Source organism: Sinohyriopsis cumingii, chromosome 8 (assembly GCF_028554795.1).
Source record: "Sinohyriopsis cumingii isolate HCF-2022 chromosome 8, ASM2855479v2, whole genome shotgun sequence".
Lineage (NCBI taxonomy): Eukaryota > Metazoa > Mollusca > Bivalvia > Unionida > Unionidae > Sinohyriopsis > Sinohyriopsis cumingii.
Genome location: NC_142968.1, coordinates 85,205,978 through 85,229,135, shown reverse-complemented (window position 1 = coordinate 85,229,135; position 23,158 = coordinate 85,205,978). Strand labels below are relative to the sequence as shown.

The 23,158-nt window shown below is 38.3% G+C and overlaps 1 protein-coding gene across 2 annotated transcripts in view; it reads right to left on the bottom strand.

Annotated features, from left to right (window-relative positions):
- Positions 1-2,245: 2,245 nt before the first annotated feature.
- LOC149794040 (uncharacterized) overlaps positions 2,246-23,158 on the bottom strand; it is a 60,771-nt gene continuing 39,858 nt past the window's right edge. For both annotated transcript variants that reach the window (XM_089967985.1, XM_089967986.1), the window contains one exon: positions 2,246-7,267. In XM_089967985.1, the coding sequence (XP_089824111.1) occupies positions 7,241-7,267 (27 nt within the window). In that variant the 3' untranslated portion in view covers positions 2,246-7,240. The remainder of the gene's footprint in view (positions 7,268-23,158) is intronic.

The following is a 23,158-nucleotide window of genomic DNA, read 5'->3' as shown; positions in this document are numbered from 1 at the left end:
CATATAAAGCAGGTTTTTAATTACTTTCTTTCTACAATAAGCTGTATCGTGCATTAGCCGATTCTGATCTTAACTTTCTACGTGTTTCATTTATTATTCGATGTTCTGATCTTTTTGTTCCCACATATACTGTTAGCCATAAATCTTCTTACGCAGAGAATGTGTTGTAATCAATTAGCTTAAAAATACCATCATTACCATAAGAAATGGTTATATAACTAATATGCAATCTTCTTACGTTGTTTACGTCTGCATCATTACCATCTCCTTAACCTTTATATCGAACGACAAAGAAAATACTATGTACAATTAAGACACTGGGTCGTATCCTTGGTATTAACATTGGAAGCATTTGTTCAGGCTTTATAATACTTGGAGTTTGTGCAATCCAGTGATACGTTTAATTAAGAAAGTTAAGACCCTGTGGTGTGTTTTCCTATTTGGAAGTAGTTATATTGTTTCCGTAAGTTGCCATTGTTGTCTATTTAAGTAGTCGCCATTGCTTTCGATTTGATTGGTTAATGCTTAGAACACGTGCATTGGTTCGTTTTGCCGTCGCTTGCTGTCAGTGATATTGATACCCAACATGTACTCTACCACCCACTACAACATAAATATAAACATATTCCTAAGTTATCTGCGTATCAGCTTTTAAATATCATTAAGTTCATGTTGTTTATTTTTTAACTTGCATCAGAATGAGTGGACTAATAAAGAGAAAAGCTTCATCGAAACGTTTCACGTTCTGAGTAACCAAACACTGTTTTCTTAATCTTTCATGTTAATTAAATAACTTGTTTTCTTTATCTTTCATTCACTGTAGTAATTTAATGACTTGTTTTCTTAACCTTTCATTCGTGTTAATTAAATACTAGTTTTCCTAATATTTCAATCAGGGTAATTAAATAATCTTTCCCTAATCTTTAATTCTTGGTATTTAAATGGTTTTTCCTAATCTTTCACTCATTGTAATTAAAAGACTTGTTTCCTTAACCTTTCATTCATGGTAATTAAATGAGTTCTTTTCCTAATCTTTCCTTCACTGTAATTAAATGACTTGTTTTTTTGATCTTTCATTTATGGTAAATAAATAACTTCTTTTCTTAACCTAGGATTCACGATAATTTAGTGACTTGTTTTCCTAATCTTTTATTCAGGGCAATTCAATAACCTGTTTTCTTAATCTTCCATTCCTAGTAATTAAATGCTTTTGCCGTTTTCATTCAATTCAATTATTTTCTTCTTCAATTTTTCTACGATATTACTTTTACAATTTAGGCCATTTGGATAAAAATCTAAATCATAAAAGGACTTCCTGTAAATTCCAAAAACATTAACAATGCCCCTGTCAAGCAAATTTACGCATTTGCCATGACTACACTATTTCTAGGCAATACATATTTATACTGTGTCCCATCAGAAATAAGAAATACATTTCTTCCTTTTTATCGATTCTTTTCATTGCAAAAACGAATATATTTTTTTTCTCTTCAAATTTATATGATAGTGGTTCTTTTGTTTCAGATATATATTTCATGTGAAGGTTTTTATATACAACGTCATTTGTAGTTGCACTGTTCAGTTTTTAAAAAAATGAATGTATATCAAATTTCTTTATTTGAATGACATAGTACAGTGGTACGTCTATGGTGTAATTTGCATTCGGTAAAACGTGATGGAACATAATCAAGTCCGTAAGTAGTAGCTATTGTTTGTGGTGTTTTGAAACAGGAGAAATAGGACGTAATTCAGAATTCGTGTATTTAATCACTGTCCTAACAAATAGTACGATAATATACACTACACTGTTTCTTATAGAAATTACAGCAGAATGATCTGTCATCTCGCGAAAATCATAAATCAGTATACTTCCAGGTACATTTTTCATCCAGAACATTTAGCCTGTTTTAATTTCAACATTGGAAGAATTTATTTGAATATTCTTCACACTCATTTCTGTGTTTAATTTAGTTTTAAATGTGTCTATATGTACTGTTTCTCTTATTTAATTGCATCGATTCTGTCACTAAATCATAGGTCGTTCTCTTATGTCTAACTATACCATCACTAGGAATTATTTATTTCTTTTAGGTTATTTATGTGTCGTGTCTTTTTGGCGGTTATGGATGCATATAGGATTATCGACCACGATATTACAACCCGAATCGAGCGAATATTTAAATAAAATTAATGTATGCAATAAATGGAAATTTGAGCAGAGATACAGAATAGAACAACACCTGTATCAGAATAAGACGATTTAATTAAGTAGATACAGCAAAATAAAATTGTACAGGACCAATTGTAGGGTGCACTTCTACCAGGAAAAAAAAAACCTCAAAATTCCAAAATGCAGTTTCGTGTTATATTGATACGGCATATTTCATCACGAAATCGAGTTAGTGTCTGGAACCTTAATTGTGCGGCATGTCTTTCATGAACTATTAACTGGTTGCTTATTCACTCTCCATAATCAACATAAATTATCGTCTCAGGTCAACTTGAACTGGAACATTCGGTTTCCCCTTGCCTACTTAGAGGATTCTCTTGGTCGTCAAATCTCTTATACTGGTCGTGTAATCTCTTATTTTAGGCGTTGGAGATATTTTCCTTATAAAATAGAAGAACTGTGGCCTAATTCTTTTGTTCATTAATTATTTCCTGAACTGAACATACATTCCACTCTCTGATACACTCACAAGAGCCCGAATAACATTTCATGTAAGACATTACACTGCTATTTGTATTCAGGCCATAGCCTTGTATCGCATCCAATACAAAGAATGCCGTATATGTCTACATCACTCGAGTTTCACTCTTTTCAAAGACAGTTAAGATAGTGTAAGAAAATTAATGTATTTCTCCAATATAACACATTACCATTATTAATTGATCAAATAGCACAGTCTACTCTCGCTTAATGACAATTAAGCCCTTGCAGTGTTATATATTAATCACTATTTTAGGCTACATGTCGGACACATGCACATATACTGCTTAAACATTAATACAACAAATTCATAGGTTAAAAAAACATTAAATAATTGCTAAACGAATAATCCAAACAAAATTAATACTTTACCTAATTCAACACTATTATTAACACTTTCTTGGCAGAAAACATCCTACAAACCTAATAATGATCAATTTTCAGCATACATGATTCCTATATAATTTAAGACAAATCAAAATTCGAACAATTAAGAGTCATATCAAGAAAAAAGAATGCATTAAATTAAGAAACAGTATCTTTTTTATTTAAGGTTAATTTCTTATCTGTTTAGCAGAACCGTCTCATTGCACCCGTGGTTACATGTCTCTCATTGACCCTCAACTAAAAGTCCCTTGGACAACCTTTACGAGGGTCTCGCCCACCCTTGGAGTCGGGAGCTTTTCACCTCGCGTAAGAACACGACTGCCTATTTCTGCTGAGTAAGTAATTTTTATAACCCGAGACTTCGTCTGGGAACACATCCCAAAGCATTAACTACCCAATCAGATCTCAAGTTTATCTAATCTTCATTATTAACACACGCTTCTCCAGGATTTTAAAATTTCTACATTTTCCACTCACCTTTCTATACAGATTTAAGCAAATTTCCACCTTATTACAAATATTTCAAGAAGTACAAACTCTGCTTCTGTAACATTTAAACCCTTGGTCATTTTGATAAAAAAATCGAGTCACTAGCATCTTCAAACATGCCACGGGTTTAACGCTATACATAATCGAGTACATCAATTTCAAATCGCTTTACGTTACAGTGACATCTAGCATTCATTCTAACTACGTTAAATCAGCTTTAAAGTCGTACATTAGTGTAGCTGAGATTATACAGAATTGTCTTTTTTTTGTTTTGTTTTGAGACTTTAAATTCCACCATGACAGTCTCTAAGGAAGACATCTCACTGCATAGCCTTTGTTAAGTGGGTTGTGGGTATTCTTGTGTTTTGTATCCTTTGTGTCTATCATTAACAGTTTATAAAGCATTGGATATAGCATATAATCCCTTGGTAACCACATTTTAGGCATTTGAGATCTCTTTATTGTTAATCTTCAATCTGTTTTTGTAACTCTTCATACTATAATTATTTTATATCCCGATCCACACGTATTAATCTTTTTCTTCTGTTTGCTCTCTTTAGCATCGGCGTCTGTGAAAATAATGTTTAGTGATAACCTCTAAATCACACAATATACGTTTGTCTTGAATAATTACAGAAAGTGCGTCTAGACATATTTTGGATACAATATAATTTTTCTTGAATGATCGCAGAACGAAGTATAGATACATTTTTGAAATATTCTCGGTTATTCAAAGTTTGACCAAAGTACCTTCGATTGGCAACATTCTTTAGACCCAACTATGGCAGAAATCTTACCGAGGCACGCGAGTCTGGTCCAGCGAGAATAGTGGCAGCATAAGGTATTGGCATAGATGATTTCATACGACCTGATGGAATGATGACAAAATTGAAGAGGAGATAATTTTGGTTTTATTATACGCACGCGACAAAAATACAAGAGGAATTATTACCCATTCGATGTTTCCCATACCCTGGTAACATTGTCATTTCTCTTTTTTAATCCTTCAACGTCTAATATTCGCATAATAAACATCACATAATGAAATTAACCACCATCCGCTCTAATTTAGCTCCAATAATTATGGCTGTCTAATATATCGATTTCGTTAAATTTTGAACGCACAAATAATGAGCCAAATTTAAAAAATGAATATTACTATGCTCTTTTATAGAAAATACTTATTTTCTCTCGATTTCATGAATGTCTTAACAGTTCTCTGATGGAATTTAATTTAAGCCACTTCTTTAGCGCTTTTTATGGTATGACAGATTAACGTCTTTAGTATTCTTCAGTAACTACGATAGATAAAGTGAAAATATGTTGATCCTCAGACTGCTTCACTAGCTCTTCTTAGTACGCAGTAAGAAGACATTCTTCTTTGGTATTTGTTGATCGTCAATGCTGTCGGCAATATAAGGTCTAACAAACGGTTACTCAGGTGATATTTCACGTTCTATCCCACAATCCATATCAACTTACAGCTATATCCCGTGTTGTGGACTGATGGGCGATATTGAAAGTATATTACAGTTGTCAAAACAATAACCGTTGTTCCATATTCTATCACTACTGCAGTCACGACATATATATATATATATACACACACACACACACACACACACACAAACATGCTGGTCTATAACATACGTTGACAGGTTTTGCACCTTTTATCGCCACAGGGACCATATTTACTAGCGTGGTCTTCGTTAGTGATTGGTGTTAGCTACGCCCTGACTATGATGTCTTTGAGGTTTTTGGTCTCCGGTAGGCTACTACTGATTTGTTCAGGAGGATTAACTTTAGTGTGTCACACGATTCCATGATGGACCAATGTTTCCGGATGATTTTACCTACTTTGGGGTTGTCAGGATGGTAGGTCAGGGTAAATGGTATCCGATCAACCTTTCCCTTCTCTTTATATTTTAGTAGGTCATTGAGGTTCGTTTGGGGTGCCTCCGCTTTCAGGTCTTTGTCGTAGCCTCGGCTAATGAAATGTTCAGATAACTCTCATCCTCGGAGCATATTTTGCATATCCTCAGTGCCTGGTTATATGGGATATTTCGAATGCAGTGTCAGAACGAAGCTAACACCAATCACTAACCATGGCTACCTTAGGTCTCACTGGATAGTTTCGTATTGTGACACCTCCCTAATTTTTAAGGTAGAAGGCATGAACCCAATTATTATAAGCCTAGCATTTATAAATTCACACAGAAGCTAAGGCTGTAATGTGGTTTAGATTTAATTTGAGTTAGGCTTGGAAATAGGTTGGCTTGTTGGTGACTGCCTGACACAGTTAGATTTGCATTGGAGATCAAATGCATAACTTGGGCTGCAAATGAACAGCCGACTTGGCTTACGTATTTACGTATGTCTGCTACAGAGGTAAATATCTCAAAATCGAGATAGTTGAGGGGGGATGAAAAGTATGCTAATTTGTTATAGTACTAGTGAACTTTATTCATGTATTAGGAACATACTGATTCTTTTAGCTGCCACTTCATAGGAAAATATTCAAAATAGCTCTTTGGTGTCAAAAATGAATGTAAAAAGGGGGGTTGGTGGCAGTGTTGGTTCGGTATAAAAGCCACCAGTTATATGTATAAGTAATTAATCTAATTTCCGCAGTCAAAATCTCACGTGTGTGCTTTCTATAAAAAATCATTAGTTTGTTTTTATTTGTAACTTCAGTCTAAAATATTTTCATTTTTCAGCAATAGGTCATTGTCAGATAAAATTTCACCAGAAAAGCTGTCCAGTGAGACCTTAGTAAATCTATTACCAGTCAACACACGATAGAGACCAGCAAATTTTCTAGTACAGCGACGAGCGAAAAACTGAACATACATGGTCCAAACAGAATGTGCAAAACAGAATGTAAGTTATCTCATCGCATGTAAGATCTGTAGCCTTCATTATCTCAGAGAAACTGAAAAGTTACACTAAAGGATAAATCTTCGCAAATCTAATTGGATGGCAAAGAAGCTGTACAGAAGTCCACTTGCAGAACACTTCTCTTCCCGTGGTCACACTTTCAGTGATGTAACAATTACTGCAAGTGCTCACAACCCCAACTGGAGTTCCGAAATTTTATCCATAATTTTCCAAAAGCAGTCAATGAGAGGAGCAAACCGGACATGTGAAAATTATGATGTATCAGAAATGACAGAAAAATTTCCAAATATTGTTCATTCGATTAGCATATTTGTAAATATTTACCAAGACGGCACTCTTTAAAGTGTTATATAATAATAATAATAATAATAATAATAATAATGAGGACTTTATATAGCGCCTAATCTTTAGAAGCTCTAAGCGCTTTACAACATTTGACAACACCTATAAGATAAAAAACATAATGAAATGATTACAAAAACAAACACCATGAAATTAGAAAACATTAAAAAAACATGCTGAGAATATTTAAGGTAGGAAACATTATTCAGTCTTTTGAGTTTGTTCTTGCAGTCTAAATAAGTGATATATATATATATATATATATATATATATATATATATATATATATATATATATATATATATATATATATATGATACAAGGGAATGTAGTCTTCGTATTCGTCGAAAACTTCGGAGAGTTCGTTCAACATCGTATACAGCAATTTTCTCGGTGTCCCTAAAAGCTGTATAATTATACCCCAATTTCTTCTGTTTCCTCCTGAAAATAGCAGCAAAATTTACATGATACCTGCTGTTATATTTAGATAAAATGACAAATAAGCATTGGTATAAAGCAGTTTAAGTCGCTTATGTCGATAAATCCATCTGATGCGGCTTAAAATCTTATTCAGGATACAGAGAAGGATGTTAATAATAAACTATACAAAATTACGAAAACATTCGAAGAATGTTAACATTATATCTGATACATAGGGATTTATTCACTTAGAGAGTATCGTTAATTGTCCAGAATTGGACAATAATTAATTAATAATTTAATTAATTAATTACTTAAAACACACCATTTTGGATTTCGCTTTCAGTACTTTTCAAAATTACAATGTTCTACGGGAAAATCAAGGCGATAGTTAATGAAGACACACATTTCTCGATTTATTCACTTCTATTTTAGTACTTTTCAAAATTGCTATGTTCTGTGCCAAAATCAATGCGACAGTTAATTAATCAAGACACACCTTTCTCGATTTATTCATTAATTGTTCAGTACTTTACCAAATTGCAATGTTCTGTGGCAAAATCAAAGTTTTCTTTCAAACTTGCTTAACATTAGGATGAATAAAATTATAAAAAATATATAAAATGTCTGACGAATTGATGCTGAAAGAAAGACTTTGTATCCATATTTGTATTTTCATGTTTGTAACAACTTTATGTCCGTGTATATCAACATGAGTAGTATATGGGGCCACCCTAGTGACAAGGAGACTTTACCATGCAAAAACGGTCCATGCACTCTGGCGACAATGGGAATTTAACATGGGGCATTTTAACATGGATGGGACTGTAGAGCGTCAAGGGGAATTGAACATGGGAATGTCACATGGGGATCAATGGGAATTAAACATTGGTAACGTCATAGGTTTATAGGGTCAAAACCTTTTATAGGGTGAAATGTATTTGTAGGGACAAAGGGTTGATAGGGACAAACATAGACATACAGAAACAAACAAATACACATTCAAACACACAGAAAAGAGGACAGAAATATTCTAAAGAAAGACTCACAGATAGAATAGAAACTCGATAAAGAAAAGTCTGTTGTATGGGTTCAAAACATTTATTCAAGTATATACATGGACTCTCTGGCCTGTGCTTTGGTCTAAGCACTATCCATTAAATACATAAACATTTGAACATAAAAGAAACATATTTACGAGTTGTTTAGTTATTGACTCTAGTAAACTAATGTTTAAAATTAACGTCCACTCCTTTCTAAAATCACTTCATATGCAACGAATTTACATTAAATGTTCGTTTATAAGAAAAAGCTAAAACAAAACAAGTAACAAACAATCAAATAAGAGAAAGTTCGTGTTTGTCTCTCTATCCGTCACACACGTTGTTTAAAATCTGGTCAGCTACCACTTGTGTCCCAGCATAGATGTTTCCCATCTCGTATTCCCTGTCAGTCGTAAATCTGCTGTTACGTCCATCGTGCTAGTACACTTATCGGTAAGCAGATCAAGAGCAGTCATCGTGTTCTTCTCATGCAGGTACAACATATGCCATATGAATAGTCACTTTTCCATCGGTGATGTCAAATTTTTCTCTCATCGACCGCACGTCTTCAATAGCCCTCAAAAGTTTGGAAGAAGTTATTTCTGCAGGTGTGCTAAATCCGAGACATACATGCGAGTTCAAACTGTCGTGATACACAGATAGGCTCAAACGACCTTCATCTTTGACTTGGCAATGACATCTGAGTTCCTCTAACAGTGAGTCAAGTAGATCCGTAATGAAACCTGATACTTCCTCGGCTGGAACGTCAGACGCGAAGTCTTTAAATTTCACCGTGTAGGTGTAAGTTGTCGTTCTAAATTTTCTCGAGGTCGCTGTCTGGGTCATTTGGATGCTAAAATACTCCTTTAGGTCTATTGAATCCTTTCCCTTCTTGAACGCACTTTGCTGTGACGGTATGGTGGTGAAAGAGGTCAATGATGTTTGTTCCTTCTCTTTTTTCTTCTGCGTAGAGTTATTCATCTTTCTCGTCGCTTGTCCTCGCAATGAAGTGTCGTTCTTGGAAGTCGTCCCTTTTTATACTGGGTGATATCAGCATGTCCATAAGGTAAAGTTTTGTGGTCTGGAAGTTTCACTGGTTGCACGTAGTTTGTCATGGCATTAGTACATAACAACTAAGATGTGGTACTACATTGGTGATGTGATCGTGAGGCATAGAATCACACCCGAGTTTCTCGTTGGACTTGAGTCTTACGCTCTATACTTGCTGTTTGAAAGGATTCATTTTTGTCAATTGGTCTTGGTAGTGACAATGAACTGTTGGTCTTGGACGTTGTCCCTTTTTATATGCTGACCAATATCGATGTGACCGTACGGCAACGTAAAGTGATTGGGAAGTCTCACTCGCTTCTGGTACACGATTTGATAGATTTTTTCCAGGGGTCGACTGACGATGTGGTGAGTGGGTAAACGTACAATCTTGTTCGGTTGGTGAGTGGTCACTTTAAAGTTTCCATCCTCTCCCGATTGCAAGGCTTCTTTCAATACCCCAAAGTTGACCACTCGGCTGGTACGATAATTCAGAGTCAGTCCTTTCACTTTGCACTCGGTGTGCACTTCTCCTTGTTTGTCCCGGTATTGGTAGCCGTAATTTTTAGGACTGCCACTCGCGAAACTTAGAATCTTGTCGTCGGGGTGTTCGTCTGTCCAGGCTCCTAAACGGTCTTCTTCGATGTTAGGGTGTTGCTGACCCGGTCGATCGATGTAGATACAACTGTCCGTGTCAAAGTAGAGGACACGATCCCCTAACAGTTCTAAAGCTTCGTACAATTTTAAGCGAGCATGGGCTGTCACATAAGCCGCAATGATGACATTTCCAAATTCGTCGGCTTGTACAAAGTCCAGATCTTCTTCGTAATTGACTAAGATCAAATCCTCACGAACGACGTCCACGTGTTTCATGTATTTGGTTTTGTCGTGAATCATCTGGAAGTAGCGGGAAGGTTCTGTCAAATATTCCGTCTTGGGTAAACACGGTCGTTGTGCCATTTTACCCCACAAGCAATTTAACATCACTTTGGCAAACGATCGCCTGCCTTCGTTTTTCTCGATGTGGTCTAAAGGAATACCTTCTTGTTCATAACATTTCTCTTTGAATGTCTTTTCATCTTCGGGAGTGTGACACCAGGAAGGATAGCCGCTGGCTTCTTGTTTCAGTTTCAAAAAGGCATCGACGTAGTCTGCGAAAATGCCTTTCTGACTGGGGTCACCCTTGTGGTATTGTTGTGTCTTGGGAAAGTGGCAAATTTCGTACACTTCTAACAGTTGGTATCCCATGCCCAGAGCTTTGAACAATTCCACGCTAACCCACGTCCCCGTCAAGGCACGTTCTTCCTGGGTGTGCTGACAAGGCTGATCTTGGTTGCACGTTTCGGCACAAGTACGGCACAAAGGAAACATCAGTTTGCCTTGGCAATGGTGAGGTAGCACGGGATGATACAAGTCCGTGGGAGGCAAGACTTTGCACTTGATCAGACCTTCGTATTGTCGAATGTTTTTCAGGTCGATGTGTTCCGTCAGCAATTGCGGGTGCCCTGCAGGGAAGTGACAATATTTGCACACGTAAGGATACAGCGAACACACGTCCAAGTATTTGATTTCTTCTCCTTTCTCTTCGTCGGCTTGGTACAGCAAACAGATGGCATTGGTTCTTCCTCCGTACAAACTATTCCTTGGGTTCGTTGTTTGGCTCGGTCGGATCGTTGAATAGTTTTCCAGGTTCTTTTCCATTCTACCGTGTCGTTCTTGTTGGCATAGGTTCGTCCCACCACGATGGCACGGGCTAAACACATCTGGTCTTGAGGGTTGTTAATTCGGACGAGACTTGTTTTGGTGTTGCGAAGGTCGTCCACCAATAAGACCTTTTTGCGTCCAGTCCCTTGAGGAGGAGAGACGTGGGCCATTTTCAGTGTGGCTTTACCATCGGTGATGTCAAACTGATCATTAGATTGTTGTACGTGTTGAATCTTGTCCATGACTTTGGAAGGGGTTAGTTCTGCGGGTCTGCTAAACTCGATTCAAACAGGGGATTTCAAGCTGTCGTGATCTATGGATAGTGTCAAGAAATCGTTTTCTTTGGGTTGACATTGTCGCTTTAGTGTGGTGAGCAAAGAATCCCACATCTCGGTGATAAACCCTTCTGCTTTCTCCAATGGTACGTTGGACTTGAAATCTTTAAACTTCACCGTGTACGTGTAAGTCGTGGTTCTAAATTTTCTAGAGGGTCGCTTTTCCGTCCCTCGAATGTGTTAGTACTTTTCAGAGTTAACTGGTGGATTTTGGTTTGGAGTGGGCTCTCTGTGTCTGGTGGCAGACGTGGAAGGTGTTGGTTCAGGTTTGCTCATGTCTTCTATTGGAGCGAACACTTCTTTTCGTGTGTGAGGCGATACGTCACTTCGTTGCCTCTTACGTTCTTCTTCTCTCTCACTGAAATCGTGCGATCGTTTCATCTCGATTGCTGATTCAGAAATGATTTAACCAAGTTCATTCTCTCCATATATACCCTCTCTACCTCTTGTTGTCACAATGACTTGGTATATTTCACAAAGGCAAGTGAAAGCCAAGCATATAGGAACCCAACGACAGCGGTGCGTCTTAAACACCTCATGCATCTTGACGACCCTTCGATTCAAACCCTACCGCGAAAGAAAAAAGTTGCAAGAAAAAATCCCCAGACAGCTGGTGTCTTCAAGAGAGCTAGAGACACCGGCACTGTGTCGCTGGGACACGTACGTACTCCAGAAAACTACGCCACTCGACAACGTTGTCTCCTTCTCTTAGTCACTTCTACTTTGTCGCTGAATACATTATACCAACCCTGTTTTAACACACGTTTTCTTCATCTGATGTTTTTAAAAAATATACTAAACTCATTTTTAAAAGAATTACCCTTTTTCGACAGCAGTGACTGCGTCTCCTCCTGCTGTTACCACTGTTGCTGCACAAAGATGATATTTCCTTAAGATCAAAATATGAGACAGAGCAAGTAAGTTGTGAAGTTGAGCGGAGGTGTCTAAACAACTACTGTCAAGCCCCTATGTTCCATTTCTGTTTGTGATAATAACTTGTGATACTTCACATTTTCTAAAGTGGAAATCTTTACAAACCGTACAAAAGTTATATGATTTTGGCTTCAAACAGTTGTACAGACTCTTCACTTTATAAGTGTCACGAGAAAATTGTGTATCCAAGTTTTACCATTTTCCAAAACACGCACACACTTGCAACGTGACCAGAATCTGTACTTCTTTATTTGTGGATATCCAACAGACCCGTCCCAGCATATATAGCTGGTTAAGAACTGTAGGAATATCACCTCATTTTTTTCAGAAATGTCAAAGCTTTTATGTGTATCTTCCCTGTTCCACCCTTTATTAGTGCTTAGGTATATTCCCTAAAGACACAAACAATTTGGAACAAAATTAAATTTTGAATTAAGGTTTCTCTCTATTTATACATTTTTTTCAAGTTGTTGGTACATGGCATATGACATCCAAATACTTTCTCAAATTGAGAGGCATTTCTACACATGTCATTGCCTTTGTTAAATTCGGTTTTGTTGGTTAGTCATCGTTAATCTTTAATTCTATTTTTATGATGTATTTCTTTTTTGCTAGAAGATTTAATTGATTTATGTTGTTTAGTCTGTTGCTGCGAAAGAAAATATCTATAGCAAAGTGTTTAAGTTTGTTCAGTTTTTTATTTCAAGCTCTACAAAAGGTACCAAGTTTGTCTTGCAAGGGGATTGAAACTTTAAGTTACGCGGACGTGAAGGAAAACATACCTTTGTTACTACAATTTGCCGTCTTTGTGTTCGTTCTAATCATGCTTGATTTATATCTTTTTGTCTTAGGATCATATTTCTTCTGATGTAAATACATACATCAATGGACAGACAGCTTGGGTTATCATCCTTGAGGTTCACTGTACTTTTAGTTTCTTTACTTCATACAAACCCCAAAATCACTAGCTTGAAGGGGAAAAAAATAACAAAAAACTGACACCCGGTACTGTAACACATCTGTCTCTGTTGATGTGAGTGTGCTTGACAAAATGTTTGAGTAAGATTAAAAATGTTTGTCAGTTTCAAAACTCGAACCAGTACTGTGACCGTTTAATATTTTGATGTGGCAAGAAGAAATAGTACAATACGCAACAAAGGGATTGTACATTTACACTCCAATCTGTCTGCACTGCAATGGTAACAACGCTCTTGCGTTGGCATTATTTTGCCACACTACCTAAGAAAAAACAATTCATCACTCATCATAAACGATTTCATTGGCTATACATATTTTCTTACCGCTTTCGCTTCGAATTGACTTCAGTACCTTTTCGCACAGTGACAAGATCGGACGTGTTTGTTTTTATTTTATTCTGCGGCTGGTCGCTACACTACTTGCTCTGAATTTACAACCAAACAATGTGTTACGCATTGTAAGTGACTTCATTGGTTAACCGATATTTTACACTTCTGTCTCTATTGATGTGAGTGTGCTTGTCAAAATGTTTGAGTAAGATTAAAAATGTTTGTCAGTTTCAAAACGCGAACAAGGACTGTGGCCGTTTAATATTTGATCTGGCAAGAAGAAACGGTACAATACGCAACATACGGTTTGTACGTTTACACTCTCCAATCTGTCTGCACTGCAATGGTAACAATGCTCTTGCGTTGGCATTATTTTTCCATACTACCTAAGAAAAAAAACAATGCATCATTCATCATAAACGATTTCATTGGCTATACTTATTTTCTTACCGCTTTCGCTTCGAATTGACTTCAGTACCGTTTCGCACAGTGACAAGATAAGAAGTGTTTTTTTTTTATTCTGCGGCTGGTCGCTACTCTACTTGCCCTGAATTTACAACCAAACAATGTGTTGCACATTGTAAGTGACTTCATTGGTCAGTCGATATTTTCCACCGCCTTAGCTTCAAATTGGTTTCACTTTGTTATTCGCACCGCGGGATGATCAGACGCGTTTTTATGTACCTGACCATTAGTCATTTCACAAACAATAAAAGTAACACACAAATGATCACGCCATGGGCGACTCATGGAAATTATGTTAGTCATGTTACGAAATATATCACGACTTGTTTGGATGTACTTTTCTGTGGTCACTCTTTAATCACATGCGTCTTCAGTTCACTCTTGTGATATTTTTAAAAGGGTGTATTTTTTCTATGGATGTAATTGTTATGTTCTATATGTTCTTTTATGTTTTCAGTGATTTTACTTTATATCTGTATTTTAATTTAGATGTATAGACTATGTAGTCTGAAATAAAGAATTCTTATCTTATCTTATGTAAGTGGAATGAGTGTTTCTTTGAAACTTTCATAAGGAAAATATACCGTAAAAAACAAACGTACGTGTCGTGATATTTTTAAAGTAGGAATACATACTCTCTCTCTCTTTCTCTCTCTCTCTCTCTCTCTGGTTTTGATTTATACCCTAATGAAATATGTTCCCGTTTGAAGATACCTCTCCAAAATTGTGATCAGTGGTCACCATAATTACGCGAACTTTTCCGTTTGTCATCTTATTTTTTCAAAAGTTTACACTCTAAAAAATTGTAGAACGATTTTTTTTTCCATCAGTAAATATTTGGATGAAACAAAAGCTTGAGTTTGCAGAATTCTGGTATCTTAACTTTATCCTATTTTGGAACTGCAATATGTCACGGAATTTTTTTTCTTCTAACATTAGATTTACAGTTTTTCCAGAAAAAAGACAAACACACGGCTTTTTCAAGAATGAAGCAAGTGACATTCCACTGTATAACCCTGCCTATGGTTAACTCTGAATTCTAAAGCCAAAACATGGGTTCATGAAAAAATTGTAACAATGTTCGTACTATCCTCAGTCCTCAGGACGAACATTATTACAATTTTAGAGCTTGAAATAAAAAACTGAACAAACTTAAACACTTTGCTATAGATATTTTCTTTCGCAGCAACAGACTAAACAACATAAATCAATTAAATCTTCTAGCAAAAAAGAAATACATCATAAAAATAGAATTAAAGATTAACGATGACTAACCAACAAAACCGAATTTAACATAGGCAATGACATGTGTAGAAATGCCTCTCAGTTTGAGAAAGTATTTGGATGTCATATGCCATGTACCAACAACTTGAAAAAAATGTATAAACAGAGAGAAACCTTAATTCAAAATTTAATTTTGTTCCAAATTGTTTGTGTCTTTAGGGAATATACCTAAGCACTAATAAAGGGTGGAACAGGGAAGATACACATAAAAGCTTTGATATTTCTGAAAAAAATGAGGTGATATTCCTACAGTTCTTAACCAGCTGTATATGCTGGGACGGGTCTGTTGGATATCCACAAATAAAGAAGTACAGATTCTGGTCACGTTGCAAGTGTGTGCATGTTTTGGAAAATGGTAAAACTTGGATACACAATTTTCTCGTGACACTTATAAAGTGAAGAGTCTGTACAACTGTTTGAAGCCAAAATCATATAACTTTTGTACGGTTTGTAAAGATTTCCACTTTAGAAAATGTGAAGTATCACAAGTTATTATCACAAACAGAAATGGAACATAGGGGCTTGACAGTTGTTGTTTAGACACCTCTGCTCAACTTCACAACTTACTTGCTCTGTCTCATATTTTGATCTTAAGGAAAGATCATCTTTGTGCAGCAACAGTGGTAACAGCAGGAGGAGACGCCGTCACTGCTGTCGAAAAAGGGTAGTTCTTTTAAAAATGAGTTTAGTATATTTTTTAAAAACATCAGATGAAGAAAACGTGTGTTAAAACAGGGTTGGTATAATGTATTCAGCGACAAAGTAGAAGTGACTAAGAGAAGGAGACAACGTTGTCGAGTGGCGTAGTTTTCTGGAGTACGTACGTGTCCCAGCGACACAGTACCGGCGTCTCTAGCTCTCTTGAAGACACCAGCTGTCTGGGGATTTTTTCTTGCAACTTTTTTCTTTCGCGGTAGGGTTTGAATCGAAGGGTCGTCAAGATGCATGAGGTGTTTAAGACGCACCGCTGTCGTTGGGTTCCTATATGCTTGGCTTTCACTTGCCTTTGTGAAATATACCAAGTCATTGTTTTTGACAACAAGAGGTAGAGAGGGTATATATGGAGAGAATGAACTAGGTTAAATCATTTCTGAATCAGCAATCGAGATGAAACGATCGCACGATTTCAGTGAGAGAGAAGAAGAACGTAAGAGGCAGCGAAGTGACGTATCGCCTCAGACACGAAAAGAAGTGTTCGCTCAAATAGAAGACATGAGCAAACCTGAACCAACACCTTCTACGTCTGCCACCAGACATAGAGAGCCCACTCCAAACCAAAATCCACCAGTTAACCCTGAAAAGTACTATCACATTCGAGGGACGGAAAAGCGACCCTCTAGAAAATTTAGAACCACGACTTACACCTACACGGTGAAGTTTAAAGATTTCAAGTCCGACGTACCATTGGAGAAAGCAGAAGGGTTTATCACCGAGATGTGGGATTCTTTGCTCACCACACTAAAGCGACAATGTCAACCCAAAGAAAACGATTTCTTGACACTATCCATAGATCACGACAGCTTGAAATCCCCTGTTTGAATCGAGTTTAGCAGACCCGCAGAACTAACCCCTTCCAAAGTCATGGACAAGATTCAACACGTACAACAATCTAATGATCAGTTTGACATCACCGATGGTAAAGCCACACTGAAAATGGCCCACGTCTCTCCTCCTCAAGGGACTGGACGCAAAAAGGTCTTATTGGTGGACGACCTTCGCAACACCAAAACAAGTCTCGTCCGAATTAACAACCCTCAAGACCAGATGTGTTTAGCCCGTGCCATCGTGGTGGGACGAACCTATGCCAACAAGAACGACACGGTAGAATGGAAAAGAACCTGGAAAACTATTCAACGATCCGACCGAGCCAAACAACGAAATGAAGCAGAACTCCTGTTACAAGAAGCCGGACTGTCCAAAGACACACCCTGTAGCATTCCTGAGATGCAAAACTTGCAAGATGCCCTAGCTCCACGATACACCTTGAAAGTGCACCCTCAAGAAGTGCGCGGACCTCTGTTGTTTCGAGGCCAAGACTTTAAGGACGGAAAATACATTCACCTCTATCATTACGATGAACATTTCGATACCATTACCGCCATCCCCGGATTCCTGGGATACAGATATTACTGTGAGAAATGTGACTATGGCTATAACAATCGATAGCAACACAAGCACTGTGGCTGGAAATGCTCAGGATGTTTGGCTTCTCAACCCTTTCTGGACGAAGGACAAGAAAGAGTACATTGTCCTGCTTGTCTGCGCACGTTTGTCAGCCCTGCCTGTTACCAGCAACATCTCAAGACGCAAGGTTCACAGCAGAAATGTGCTTGTCAACTCCTGAGATTGTGCCCTACGTGTGGACAAGGCATACGTACCAATAGTGCCAAGGCACACGTATGTTCAGGAAAACAAAAATGTCACATTTGTCACCAACCCCAACCAGAGAAAGAGGATGGTCACAAGAAGAAAGGCAATTTCATCTTTTTCGATTTCGAATGCATGCAAGAGACTGGCATTCACATTCCTAATTTCTGCGTGGCTCATCGAGCGTGCGAGAAGTGCATTCAAGAACCTATCTTATGTCATTGCCCTCACTGCAGCAAGATTCCTGGAGGGCGTGAAAAAATCTTTCGGGGACCGAACACGCTAGCCGATTTCGCTCGATGGGTCTTAGACCCCATCGACAATACGTGGAGCCAAGAGGACATCGAACGTTACGGAGATTGTCATCGTCATGCCACGGTGATGGCTCACAATTTCTCCGGATACGATGGACAGTTTCTTTTGAGATACTATACGGAACAAGGCACCGAGCGTCCTAAAGTGACTTTGAACGGAGCCAAAATCATTTTCATGCAAGTGGGACAAGTACAGTTTAAAGATTCGATGAGCTATTTGGCCATGCCTTTGAGTCGAATACCTAAAACGTTTGGAATGACAGAAATGGCTAAAGGGTACTTTCCACACTTTTTCAATACGGAAGCCAATTAACACGCCGTTCTACCCTATTTACCTGAGGCTCACTATTACGACCCCGACAACATGCGTACCGAACAATGAGAAGCTTTCTACGCTTGGTACCAGGCTCACGCCTCGGACCCTTTCGACTTTCAGGAAGAAATGCTAAAGTATTGTCGTTCCGACGTGGACATTTTACGGCGTTGCTGTGGAAAATTTCGAGAACTGTTCATGGAACACGGAGGGCTCGATCCTTTGAAAGAAGCTTGCACCATTGCCAAAGCGTGTTCCTTAGTGTATCGACAACGATTCATGCCTGAAAACACCGTGGCTGTCATCAGCCCTCAAACGACCAACTTTGTCAAACGTCAATACTCGGTCAAAGCCCTACGTTGGTTACATTGCTTGTGCGACAAGGAAGACAAATGGATTCAGCATGTTCGCAACGGAGGGGGTGAAAAGACCATCGGAACGTATTCGGTAGATGGCTGGGACTTAGAAAACCCCAAGATCGTGTACGAGTTTAACGGTTGCTTATTTCACGGATGTCCCGTCTGTTACCCTGATCGTAGCACTAAAAATCAGTTTTTAGAACGAACCATGGAAGACTTGTACCAGGACACTTGTCAGCGACGCCTAAAGTTAGAACAGCAAGGATACCAAGTGGTGGAAATGTGGGAACACGAGTACGATCACCGTTTGAAAATCGATCCCGAATTTAAACGCATCGTATAAAGTTACCAGTGGGTGGACCCCCTGAACCCAAGGAATAGTTTGTACGGAGGAAGAACCAATGCCATCTGTTTGCTGTACCAAGCCGACGAAGAGAAAGGAGAAGAAATCAAATACTTGGACGTGTGTTCGCTGTATCCTTACGTGTGCAAATATTGTCACTTCCCTGCAGGGCACCCGCAATTGCTGACGGAACACATCGACCTGAAAAACATTCGACAATACGAAGGTCTGATCAAGTGCAAAGTCTTGCCTCCCACGGACTTGTACCATCCCGTGATACCTCACCATTGCCAAGGCAAACTGATGTTTCCTTTGTGCCGTACTTGTGCCGAAACGTGCAACCAAGATCAGCCTTGTCAGCACACCCAGGAAGAACGTGCCTTGACGGGGACGTGGGTTAGCGTGGAATTGTTCAAAGCTCTGGGCATGGGATACCAACTGTTAGAAGTGTACGAAATTTGCCACTTTCCCAAGACACAACAATACCACAAGGGTGACCCCAGTCAGAAAGGCATTTTCGCAGACTACGTCGATGCCTTTTTGAAACTGAAACAAGAAGCCAGCGGCTATCCTTCCTGGTGTCACACTCCCGAAGACGAAAAGACATTCAAAGAGAAATGTTATGAACAAGAAGGTATTCCTTTAGACCACATCGAGAAAAACGAAGGCAGGCGATCGTTTGCCAAAGTGATGTTAAATTGCTTGTGGGGTAAAATGGCACAACGACCGTGTTTACCCAAGACGGAATATTTGACAGAACCTTCCCGCTACTTCCAGATGATTCACGACAAAACCAAATACATGAAACACGTGGACGTCGTTCGTGAGGATTTGATCTTAGTCAATTACGAAGAAGATCTGGACTTTGTACAAGCCGACGAATTTGGAAATGTCATCATTGCGGCTTATGTGACAGCCCATGCTCGCTTAAAATTGTACGAAGCTTTAGAACTGTTAGGGGATCGTGTCCTCTACTTTGACACGGACAGTTGTATCTACATCGATCGACCGGGTCAGCAACACCCTAACATCGAAGAAGACCGTTTAGGAGCCTGGACAGACGAACACCCCGACGACAAGATTCTAAGTTTCGCGAGTGGCAGTCTTAAAAATTACGGCTACCAATACCGGGACAAACAAGGAGAAGTGCACACCGAGTGCAAAGTGAAAGGACTGACTCTGAATTATCGTACCAGCCGAGTGGTCAACTTTGGGGTATTGAAAGAAGCCTTGCAATCGGGAGAGGATGGAAACTTTAAAGTGACCACTCACCAACCGAACAAGATTGTACGTTTACCCACTCACCACATCGTCAGTCGACCCCTGGAAAAAATCTATCAAATCGTGTACCAGAAGCGAGTGAGATTTCCCAATCACTTTACGTTGCCGTACGGTCACATCGATATTGGTCAGCATATAAAAAGGGACAACGTCCAAGACCAACAGTTCATTGTCACTACCAAGACCAATTGACAAAAATGAATCCTTTCAAACAGCAAGTATAGAGCGTAAGACTCAAGTCCAACGAGAAACTCGGGTGTGATTCTATGCCTCACGATCACATCACCAATGTAGTACCACATCTTAGTTGTTATGTACTAATGCCATGACAAACTACGTGCAACCAGTGAAACTTCCAGACCACAAAACTTTACCTTATGGACATGCTGATATCACCCAGTATAAAAAGGGACGACTTCCAAGAACGACACTTCATTGCGAGGACAAGCGACGAGAAAGATGAATAACTCTACGCAGAAGAAAAAAGAGAAGGAACAAACATCATTGACCTCTTTCACCACCATACCGTCACAGCAAAGTGCGTTCAAGAAGGGAAAGGATTCAATAGACCTAAAGGAGTATTTTAGCATCCAAATGACCCAGACAGCGACCTCGAGAAAATTTAGAACGACAACTTACACCTACACGGTGAAATTTAAAGACTTCGCGTCTGACGTTCCAGCCGAGGAAGTATCAGGTTTCATTACGGATCTACTTGACTCACTGTTAGAGGAACTCAAATGTCATTGCCAAGTCAAAGATGAAGGTCGTTTGAGCCTATCTGTGTATCACGACAGTTTGAACTCGCATGTATGTCTCGGATTTAGCACACCTGCAGAAATAACTTCTTCCAAACTTTTGAGGGCTATTGAAGACGTGCGGTCGATGAGAGAAAAATTTGACATCACCGATGGAAAAGTGACTATTCATATGGCATATGTTGTACCTGCATGAGAAGAACACGATGACTGCTCTTGATCTGCTTACCGATAAGTGTACCTAGCACGATGGACGTAACAGCAGATTTACGACTGACAGGGAATACGAGATGGGAAACATCTATGCTGGGACACAAGTGGTAGCTGACCAGATTTTAAACAACGTGTGTGACGGATAGAGAGACAAACACGAACTTTCTCTTATTTGATTGTTTGTTACTGTTTTGTTTTAGCTTTTTCTTATAAACGAACATTTAATGTAAATTTGTTGCATATGAAGTGATTTTAGAAAGGAGTGAACGTTAATTTTAAACATTAGTTTACTAGAGTCAATAACTAAACAACTCGTAAATATGTTTCTTTTATGTTCAAATGTTTATGTATTTAATGGATAGTGCTTAGACCAAAGCACAGGCCAGAGAGCCCATGTATATACTTGAATAAATGTTTTGAACCCATACAACAGACTTTTCTTTATCGAGTCTCTATTCTATCTGTGAGTCTTTCTTTAGAATATTTCTGTCCTCTTTTCTGTGTGTTTGAATGTGTATTTGTTTGTTTCTGTATGTCTATGTTTGTCCCTATCAACCCTTTGTCCCTACAAATACATTTCACCCTATAAAAGGTTTTGACCCTATAAACCTATGACGTTACCAATGTTTAATTCCCATTGATCCCCATGTGACATTCCCATGTTCAATTTCCATGTTCAATTCCCCTTGACGCTCTACAGTCCCATCCATGTTAAAATGCCCCATGTTAAATTCCCATTGTCGCCAGAGTGCATGGACCGTTTTTGCATGGTAAAGTCTCCTTGTCTCTAGGGTGGCCCCATATACTACTTACATGTTAGCTTGTATCACATCTGTATACCCTTGTATATGAACATAGTAGCTTGTATCACAGCTGTATTCCATGTATGAACATATATATGAACATGGTAGCTTGTATCACAGCTGTATGCCCATGTATATGAACATGGTAGCTTGTATCACAGCTGTATGCCATGTATATAAACATGGTAGTTTGTATCACAGCTGTATGACCATGCATATGAACATGGTAGCTTGTATCACAACTCTATGCCATGTATGTGAACATGGTAACTTGTATCACAGCTGTATGCCATGTATATAAACATGGTAGCTTGTATCACAGCTGTATGCCATGTATATAAACATGGTAGTTTGTATCACAGCTGTATGATCATGTATATGAACATGATAGCTTGTATCACATTTATATGCCCTTGTATATGAACATGGTAGCTTGTATCACAGCTGTATGCCATGTATATGAACGTGGTAGCTTGTATCACAGCTGTATGCCCATGTATTTGAACATGGTAGCTTGTATCACAGCTCTATGCCATGTATATGAACATGGTAGCTTGTATCACAGCTGTATGCCATGTATATAAGCATTGTAGGTTGTATCCCAGCTGTATACCCATGTATATAAACATGGTAGGTTGTATACCAGCTGTATGCCTTTGTATACGAACGTAATAGCTTCTATCACAACCATATATATCAACATGTTAGCTTGTATCAAAGCTGTATGTCCATGTATGTGAACATGGTAGCTTTTATTACAATAGAATGCCCATGCACATCAACACGTTATCTTGCATCAAAGAGGAATGCCCGTGTATATTGATATATTAACTTGTTTGAAAGCTGGATGGACGTGAACATCGATATATTAACTTTCATCAAAGATGAATGTTCGTGTATAACACCATATTAACCTTGTAATTCAAAGACGAACGCCCTTGTATATATCAGCATATTAATTGGTATCACAGCTGATATGCCAACACGTTAAATTATATCAACCTTTGTTTGCATCATCACTGAAACATTCGTATAAGCAATTT